Source organism: Pterocles gutturalis, unplaced genomic scaffold (assembly GCF_000699245.1).
Source record: "Pterocles gutturalis isolate BGI_N339 unplaced genomic scaffold, ASM69924v1 scaffold26594, whole genome shotgun sequence".
NCBI lineage: Eukaryota > Metazoa > Chordata > Aves > Pterocliformes > Pteroclidae > Pterocles > Pterocles gutturalis.
Window position 1 is genome coordinate 1 of NW_010136518.1, and position 9,904 is coordinate 9,904.

Below are 9,904 nucleotides of genomic sequence, written 5' to 3' on the forward strand. Positions count from 1 at the left end.
GTGTCCTACGATGGGGCTTTATCCGGATCCCTGCAATTGGTTTGGCTAAACGCTGCCAGGGGTGCAAACAATCCAAGGAGAAAACTATGCGAGAGGGCGTGTGCAAGGAGCGGGAGGTGCCTGGCTTGGTGCGGGTTAGATTGGACCCTGTGCTCCGTGCTCGCAGCCCTGGGAAAACACGGTCGGATCGGCTGTGCTGGGGCTGGTGGAAGCTGGCGGTTCTCCCAAGCCACCCAGCTGCTCCTTCCCAGCGGCCGTGACAAGGCCGTTGGCAGTTGGCTGAGCGATTGGCAAGTTCTCGGCCAGCACCATGATCTTTGCACTGACGCTGTCATGCCATGCACCCGAAAAAACAAATTTGCCCTTACTGAGAACGAGGGAGTTGGTGTAAAGCTGCTGTTGGTCCCTGGCTCGGTTTCAGAGCAGTACACGGGGAGCCTAAAATCAGCTAATCGGGGAAATGCTTCCAAAAGCTCTAGTGCTGTTTGCAAAATCAACTGTATTGTCCCTGCCCGAAGCATTTTCCCACTGTTCAGTGTCCTGAGGCTCCCGGTGTCCCTGCGCAGTTCCGACCAGGTTTTCAGGTCTTGCAGGGATCTCCTAAGATGAGAACTCTTCCAATTCATATGCTGTTAGCCGAGGCGTGAATTCTTTTTTTTAACTTGAGGCTGTGTCTTTTGTTGTGTACTTTTAGGCTAAAATATATTGGTGCAGTTTGGAGCCTGCACAAGTTGAGCCTCTTTTAATGGAACAGCCTGCTAAGAGGTCATCAAACAACCAAAGCTCTTACCGATCTCATCGAGGTCTGGCTCTAAGGTTTAACACCGCTTTGCTTTTTTCGTTGCAGATTTTCATAAATAACGAATGGCACGATGCAGTCAGTAAGAAAACCTTCCCTACTATCAATCCAGCAACAGGAGAAGTTATCTGCCAGGTTGCCGAGGGCGATAAGGTAAATGTTCTCTTGACGAGATGGGTTTGTTTTCTGCGTGAGCAGGTACCCAGGGATTGCAGAGGAAGAAGCTCACTCATCTCTCACCTGGGCCGCTCCGCCGAGTGCCGTGTTTGCAGTAGTAAATGCCTGAGCTGTCCAAATACCACATCAAGTGCTGCTTGTGTTCCTCCTTGACTACTGCTTTCAGCAAAAACCCTCTGGCTTTGCCTCTTACCAGTGGCAAGCTGGGACGGGAAAGGGCGGAGAGGAATGGATGTGGTGTGCAGCGGAGCCTGAGCTGGGAGGCTGGGCAGCAGTCGTGGATGGAGGTTGCTGGGACAGGCAGGGATGAAGGCAGCAGACACCTTTGTGGTCCCATGGGTGCTGTGCTGGTGGTGTGACACAGAGTCACAGTGGCAGAAGAGAGAAAAGGTCGGGATTCACCTGAACAGCACCTTTCTGCTGTGCACATGCAGTGGGAGATTGTCCCCAGCCCATGGAAACTGAAAAAAGAGAAAAAGAGAGCAATGGTGGGGAGTCACGTAATCATCCTGTGCCGTATGCAAGGCCCTCCTGGGAGTCTGTGGCGGAGCTGAGCTGGTGTTTCCCAGCAATTTTGGGTTCTTCCTACAGTCTGGAAACTTGTCTGTATTCCCCAAGGGAGGGGTGAGGGAGGGAAACCCTTTGTTGTTTGCATGTCCATGGTAAACTGGCTTGTCCTGGCGAGACCATTGCAGCAAGCCAGAACAGAACCAGCTAGAAACAATGCCCTGACAGGACAAAATGATGGATTAGAGACATTTCATCAAGGAAAAAACTCCCTTAGACTGTGCTGGTGAACTCAAATCCCCAAAGAGTGTCAAAGGGATACTTCTGGGGCTTTTTCCATGCCTTGTTCTAGGATGCAAATATTAACCCAGCAGATGAATTTGAGGAAATAACTTGACAATATTTGCACTCCGCATAACTGAAATAACAGAGTGTAAGTGCAGGCGGAGGTGGCGGCTGCACAGCTGCTGCACCCATCTGTGCCACTGCCACTGCTGCTCCCTCTTCCCTGCGGATGCAGACTGGGCGACAAACGTGCGGCCAGTCCAGCAGCAGCGTTTGTGCCGAGGCTGTGCTGCTGTGCTGCTGTGCTGCTCTGCCCGGGTTGATGCTCGTGGGACAGGCAGTCCAGGGACCACAGCCCATGCTCTCCCCTGCCCAGGCACCGACGGGTGTCTTGCACTGTCAAGGCTGCAAGTTCTTGCCCCCAAAAAGTGTCACAAGCAGCCTCTTGTGCTGTCTGGCTGAGGCTGTTTTCTCTTGGAGACCAGGGAGGGCTTCAGCTGTATTTTGAGAGAGCAAGTGGGGGCTGGTTGCTCCCTTCTCACCCTCTTGCCCGTACTCCTCTGCAGGCAGATGTGGACAAGGCCGTGCAGGCAGGCAACCTCGCCTTGGAGGAGGATGGATGCTTCTCATCGGGGGAAGCTGCTGAATCGTCTTGCTGACCTGATCGAGAGGGACCGGGCTTACCTGGCGGTGCGTATCGCGCTCCGTGGCGGAGCTCTGCTGTGATCCCTGACTTTGGGGAGAAGGAGGCAGAAGCGGGTGGTTTGTGCCCATCGGGTGTGATGGGGACTTTGGCCACAGCTAAAGCTCAGAGAGAGCTACAAAAGATGGGGAAGTAGTTTTGGGAAGCAGCAAGCAACAAGGCCAACGTGCAGAACTGATCTGAATCACAAACTGAGAATTGAATCTGATCTCCATGCGTGACTTTTCCCAGCTCACTCTTCAGGCAATCTCCTTGTCTTTTGTAGGCGCTGGAGACTCTGGATAATGGCAAACCCTACGCCATCGCCTACCTGGTGGATTTGGACATGGTAGTCAAGTGTCTCAGGTAGGCGTGGAGGCTACAGGACAGCACAGGAGCTCTTCATGTTCCATGCTTGTGCTCAGCTAGCCGGGGGTTGGACCTCTGCTCGTGCAGGGACCAGATGCCTCTGAGTCCAGTGTGTGGGTGACAGGGCTGGGTGGTTTCGTTTGGCCCATAGCAGGGGATCAGACACCCTGTTTTCCTCTATTTTTATTTTTTGCTAAGAATGAGGCTGTAATTCCTGTGACTTTCCAGAGGATTTTTGTTAGATATATGTTTCTCTCTTGCTACATACAGGACGCACACTAACGCAGATGGTCTGTGTTACAGCACAGGAATGACAGAATTTATGTCACAAAAAGTGCTGGCAAAGGCGGGAGAGACAAATGTTACTGTCCATTCTTAAAATCACCTTTTTTGGGAAATACTTGTATTGGTGTGTGTTTTGTGAAGCAACTGAAGAAGGGAGGAGAGCAAATAGCTGGAGGAAGTCTCTCTTATCTTCTGTTGTCAGGAGACTTGTTATTTTAAATTCATTGACCGATACTTTATTGTTGCTAGGTACTGTGCAGGCTGGTCAGATAAATTCCACGGCAAAACCATCCCATTAGACGGAGACTTCTTCTGTTACACCAGACATGAGCCAGTGGGAGTTTGCGGGCAAATAATCCCAGTGAGTAAAATGTATCAGTAGCTTCTGCAACATTTCAAGAATTCAGTGTTACCATGAAGAGTTGCCTTAAAATGCAAGTTGTTATGTGTTGCTAACCTCTGTGTCCTCCAGTGGTAAAGAAAGTAATGCTTGCAGCAGTTGGGAGGCTGCTCCTTTGTTCTGGCAGTATGAAACTACTCATTGATTTCATGGGCTCTGAGTAAGATTTACTTTGTATCTGCTGATTAATAAAAATGAAAAAAATTAAACCCTTTTATAGGAGTCATCTGGCTCAGAACCACAATTAAGTTCAAACTTCTACCTAACATTAAAACCAAATTCTGCATGATGAGGAAGTAGAGAACTATTGTGCAAAATTCAGCTTTCTGCACCTGATCTTATTTCTGTAACTGGGAGCAAGCGTAGCAAGGTGGTTTGTCAACACCAAAGCCGTATTTACCCAGTGATCCACGGACAGTGTTCCCTCTTTGCAGGAGAAGCCGGATTCTGAGTGGTGCAGACTGTATTTGCATGTTTTTCGCATTTGCATTGAGCAAGAGCTGAATGCGGATGCCTCACCGGTCTGTGTGCGCTGCTCTGTCGTTACAAACAGGCTTGCTTTCAAAAACACCTCAAAAGATCATTTAATGATTAAAGTGACAGTAAAGATTAATTCCAAAAAAAGTTAGGGTTTTGCAGTGGTGCTGAGAGACCTCAGAGTACAGTTTTCCTGGACAAGCAGAAGGCAGTGCTTGAGAAGGAGCCAGATGCTGAAGAGCAGCTAGGGAAAGCTCAGAGACTGCTTCCAGAGGTGCTGCAGCTGATCTGAATGAAGCTCACTGGTTACTTACGGAAACTTCTGAGTTCAGACCAGCAAACATCTCGTTTTTCAGTGGAACTTCCCGCTGCTGATGCAAGCATGGAAACTTGGGCCTGCCCTGGCTACTGGGAATGTGGTTGTGATGAAAGTGGCGGAGCAAACCCCTCTGAGTGCTCTCTACGTGGCTCATTTGGTGAAAGAGGTGAGCGAAAAGGCTGGGTTTCCATCCGCTGCCTCGCCATTGCTGCTGGAGGGTGGTGTGATGCAGCCAAACAGGTGAGCTGCGGAGGGCTTGTGATGGGAACAGAGCAGGGCTGTCTGACCCGAAGAAAGGCTGGATTGTCTTGGGTATCTTAGTATCTGATTTAGCAAAAAAAAAAAACCCTTGTTCTTATAAATGTGTATGCAGAGGAGATAAATCTTGATTAGGGAAGGATCAGTTAAACGACAAACTTCAGGGCGATTAGCAAGCTAACACGTATAGCTCCAAACTGTGCCTGGGATGTGGGGTGGGGAGTTGTCCTGGTTATTGCAAACCGAACACTAAAGACCTGGGAAATGAAAGTGAGGTAGGAAAGGCTCTGTTCTGTTCTTCATGGGAGGCCTACCGAAGCGCTCCGAACAGGTGAGGGTAGGTGAAATCCTTCATTCGCAAAAGGAATAATGTTGTGCTCTCGTGCTGCAAACCATCAGGCTGGATTCCCACCAGGCGTGGTGAACATCATCCCCGGCTACGGGCCCACTGCGGGGGCTGCCATCTCTTCCCACATGGACATAGATAAAGTGGCCTTCACCGGCTCCACGGAGGTAAGGGAGTGCCTCAGCCCTTAAACTTTGGGATACAGAGAGTATCTCATTGCTGTCACACCTTTTCGGTACAAAATACTGGAGGTGCCTTGCCTTCTACCCTTCTTTGTAAAAAATAGAGCTGAATTCAGGGTGTGATGTTTAGTTTTACTTTACATAAGACTCTTTTCAGGTGCCTTCTTTAGCATACTTCCTCTTGTTTTCCTTGAGCTGCTTCTTACTGGAGGTGGAACTCTGGGCAGGTTTCTGTTGTTTCCTTAAAGCCCAGACAAGGAAGGAATTATTATTAAACCGCTGAGATCTAAAACCAGCCGCCCTGCCAGGTGTTGCTGCATGCAGGAATTCATCCCTAATTCTTCTCATGATGCAGGTTGGGCATCTGATCCAGAAGGCTGCAGCAGAAAGTAACCTGAAGAGGGTGACGCTGGAGCTTGGCGGAAAGAGTCCGAACATCATCATGTCCGATGCAGACAGTAAGCACTGCTGGCGTAAGATTTGAGCTGTGCCTTTACGCTGGCTTTCTGCAGGCAGAGCTGGAGGGGGAAGGAAACCTCTGCTGCGTTGCGTGGGTGTCCAGCTCCCCCACCACCACACTGTTCTCACCCCGGGAGGGCTCCGTGCCTGCTGCTGCAGCTGCTGTATTTGTGTATCGGCACCTCCTCACTCCCACTGCTTTCCCAGTGCTGTGGAGAAGTTCCGTTATCAACAAATGAGAATTGTTTTAGTATCTTCCTTCAGTCTTAATCCCATTTTTGGTTTCACTTCTTAGTGCATACCATTCTTCTTCTACTCCTTTGCAGTTCTGGTTCCCTCATCTCTTGCACATAGACTCATTTTTGGTCTCACTGAGCCAAAACACAGGCAGTAAGGAAGGAAATTCTTCTAGATCTAAAATAACTTGTCCTTAATACCTGGTAATTTCAAATGAGAACCATAATCTGCCTCAGATTAGATTTTTTTTCTCTAGTATAGAGTGCTTTAATAGACCCTCATACTCACTAAATCTGTGCGTAACTTCTGCCCTACCAAAGCATGGAAAATGCCTGTCAGCTGGAAGGACTTTGTGTCCCTGGTACTCCAGCAGTCTGCACGATAGAAGAACTCACTTCCTGACTCTGGTTGGTTTTCTCTGCTAATTTGTTTTCTCTCCTCTCCCCAATCTCAGTGGACTGGGCTGTGGATCAAGCCCATTTTGCCCTCTTCTTCAACCAAGGGCAGTGCTGCTGTGCTGGGTCCCGAACATACGTCCAGGAAGATATCTATCATGAGTTCGTGGAGAGGAGCGTTGAGAAGGCCAAGGCCAGGGTGGTTGGAAACCCATTTGACTTTAAAACTGAACAGGGGCCTCAGGTAAGAGCAGGAAATATCCTGAACTCTTTTCTCATGAATTAGTCCCAATCTTGAGTCATTGAGCATCAGTAGATGAGAACGAAAGGCATCCTTCAGGCATCCTTCGGCCTCCTGATTGATCTCCTTTGCACTGTGCCCATCACCTCCTTGCTTGTGCAGGAGGGAGCAGTTAATCAACAGTTCTCATTATTCCAAAACCTCCACTTGACACTGGCATTTAAAAATTACTACCTCCTGGCAGTCTGTTGAAATGAGGAATTGCTGGAGCACAGTCCTGTGCACAGCAGGTTGCAGTCGAATCTTTTTTCATCCCTGGTAAAGCTGTAGCTGATCTCGCTGTCCTCATGGCTCTCAGGTAGATGAAGAGCAGTTTAAGAAGATCCTCGGTTACGTTAATACTGGGAAGCGGGAAGGAGCCAAGCTGCTGTGTGGCGGCAACCCTGCTGCAGACAGAGGCTACTTCATCCAGCCAACTGTCTTTGGCGACGTGCAGGACAACATGACGATTGCCAGGGAGGAGGTGAGACCTGCAGCACCTTTCTTTCTGTCAGCTTCTCGCTTCTTTGTCATTTTGCCCCCTCTGATGCAAAAAACCACAGATCTGCAAGCACTGGACATCATGAACTGTAAAACTCAATGCTTCCTAGAAAGTTACAGCATTAAATTTCCCTCCAGATTACATCCTGGGTGCTTTGTAAGACAGGAAGCAGTACTTTGATGTCCTGTGTGACTTCTACCATACATACGTAGCTCCAGCATCAACCACAGCCTCCCCATGATCGGGGATTTTCACATGATTCACATATTTTCACATTCTCTGTTTGGATTTTGCAGATATTTGGGCCGGTCATGCAGATTCTGAAATTCAAAACAATTGAGGAAGTCATTGCGAGAGCAAATGACTCCAAGTACGGTCTAGCAGCAGCAGTCTTTACAAAGGATATTGACAAAGCAAACTATGTGTCCCAGGGCCTGCGAGCTGGAACAGTTTGGTGAGCCTCGACTTTTCCCTCTCCCTGAACTGCTGGAACCTGCCTTGTGTGCTGCCCTTTCTCATGACGTTTGCTCTTTGCGAGCCTGGCTGTACTTTGGATACGATGTTACACGCACTTCACTGAATGTAATGTCAGACCTTCCACTGTAACGCTAACTTTTTGGTAAAATGTAGGTATGGAGGGGATTTTAGGTATGACAGCAGCTGCTGCAGGGCTCCGAGTGGTGACAAGCTCACCGAGCACGGCACAGCGGATGTTCCTCTGTGCTCCGAGGCGGTGCTGAAGGCTATGCCACAGTCACTTCGACACCAGTTTACTGTTCTAGCACAGGAGATTTTGTAAATCCAGTATCTCATTATCTTTTTTTTGATGGTACTGAGTGAACAAGTAGGTGCTTTTGGTATCTGTCCTCTGAAGGAGGTGTGGGTGGCAACCTGGACGCTCGGTCCTGTGATAATGAGACGTGAATTGATTTCAGGATGTTGTTTCCTCGTTGATGAGGTTAATGTTTTGGTATTGATTCTGTTGTCTGAGAGAACTGACAAATATGGAAATCCTGCCTAGAAATCCAGCCGTCCTTCTGCTGTAAACAGCCGAGATGTCTGCTGTGAAAGGGCTCTTCCACTAAGCAGTTCTGAAACCACAGGTGCTTAACTCTTGCTTTCCATTTCAGGGTAAACTGCTATAATGTGTTTGGTGCACAAGCCCCGTTTGGTGGCTACAAAGCTTCTGGGAATGGGCGAGAGCTGGGAGAATACGGTCTGGAGGCATATGTGGAGGTGAAAAATGTGAGTATCCCTGTATCCAAAGATTTCCCAATCCTCTGCTGTAGCTCCAAACTGTATTTGTGTCTGTTAGGACAGGCTGACCTGAGGGTTACAATTCTTCTTTCTAATGCGTGAAAAAAAATTGGAGCTGTGCTTCTGAACTAACCGCAAACACAACTCTGTGTAACTGTAGTTTAGACAGAAAGCTAGCCTTGCTTTATCCTGCTGAGGAAAACACGGATAGGGACCTAATAGATTCCCAGTTGCCTGCACCACTTGGCACCGTTTTATTCTCGCTGTACAGAATGCGAGTGTGTGGACTTCTCCGTGAATTTATGTTGTGGAGAACGGGAGCAGCATCTGCCGGGGTGCCTGCCTGTTGGGTAGAAGCTTCTGCAGGTACAAACTGGCAGATGAACACGAGATGCTCATCACTCAAGAGGGGGAATCTGAGCAGTGACCACCAGTACTTAACGCTGCTCTTCTGAGTCGACAGGCCCTTGGGTCCACGTGCAAGACCAGGGTTCCTGGGGTCAGGCAATCCCATGGCCGCAGGCTGAGTCATTTCCTGTAAGACACGGCAGAAGGGCTGTCACGCTGTCTGCTTGCAGCTGCAGTGTCTAAAGGGTGACAGAGCTCTTGGGCAGAGGCGGTTAGCCTGTGGCCCCGGAGTTACAAGACAGCTAAGTGTGATGGCTTGAGGGCCTCCAGCTGGTGACAGGCAGGGGGCTGGTTTGTACAGGAGCTCCAGGTGAGGAGAAGTGTGCCCGCTCCCACCTCAAAGAGCAGTGGCATCTCTGGAGAGATGCTGTGACCCAGCCTTACAGCTTCCCCCTCTCTTTGAGCCTTACAGATAGGTCTCCAGACCAAGGTGACTGACTGGGATGTACTGGCCACTTGTTCTGATGCTCTTCTGCAGGATGCTGCTGCCTCTCAGCCTTCAAATTAATATAACTGTCTCCAGGTAAATAATTTGTGACTTTTTTTTTTTTTCCTAGGTGACAATCAAAATTCCACAGAAAAACTCCTAAAGGCCAGCAGCCTCCATGAGCTTGAAAACACCTGTGCAGCTTCGCGAGATGCAAAGCAAAGAAACCTCTTCTTAACACACACGAAACTTAGGCGGAAAACATGTAACTCTGCACTAAGGCATATTTTTGTAGAAGGTGCCTGAAGGAGCTTTTGTTAAAAAAACCTTACTTGGCTTTATCTTTTGAAAATACCAAATACAGTCAATTGTGTACTAAGGCATTACATGGGTGTGCTCCTGTTCCTCTGTGTGCCTTTTTTCAAGGAATTATTCAGATGCTTGTCTACTCTGCAGTAGGTTTTATGACAATTCTTTGATGGCTTACACACCCAGCTCTGTCCTCCTTGTCCTGTACCCTTACTGCATCCGTCCCTCTCCTGCGAGCAAAGGGGACTGACCGAGCAGAGCAGAGCAACCCCTCGGCGGGAATCTGTGAGGGAACAACTTGTTCCCTCTGCTCCCCCCGTGCCCCCTTTGTATCTCCTCTCAATAAACCTCCTTGTCTCAGTGAAGTGAACCCTCCTTTCCTGAGCAGTTTGTCACAGGGAGCCAAGAAGCGGCTTCAGCGCATTCACAAGTTTTTTTTTTTTCTCCCCATCAACTACCCCCTGCCTCAAGCAATTTTTAAGCTTTTTGCTGACTTTCTGCGCTGCCTGCTTCCCTCATTTTCCCCTCACGCTAAGGGCAGCCC

General features: G+C 49.0%; 1 protein-coding gene across 1 annotated transcript; it reads left to right on the top strand.

The window, feature by feature from the left end:
• The first annotated feature begins 844 nt into the window (after positions 1 to 844).
• Positions 845 to 9,462, top strand: ALDH2 (aldehyde dehydrogenase 2 family (mitochondrial)). Its single transcript, XM_010082342.1, has 12 exons — positions 845 to 952; positions 2,335 to 2,458; positions 2,737 to 2,816; positions 3,354 to 3,465; positions 4,338 to 4,466; positions 4,958 to 5,071; positions 5,442 to 5,544; positions 6,237 to 6,421; positions 6,777 to 6,941; positions 7,256 to 7,413; positions 8,090 to 8,204; positions 9,182 to 9,462. Exons 1-12 carry the CDS (start codon positions 873 to 875, stop codon positions 9,212 to 9,214), a joined length of 1,398 nt encoding a protein of 465 aa, XP_010080644.1. The 5' UTR covers positions 845 to 872; the 3' UTR covers positions 9,215 to 9,462.
• The last annotated feature ends 442 nt before the right edge of the window (positions 9,463 to 9,904 follow it).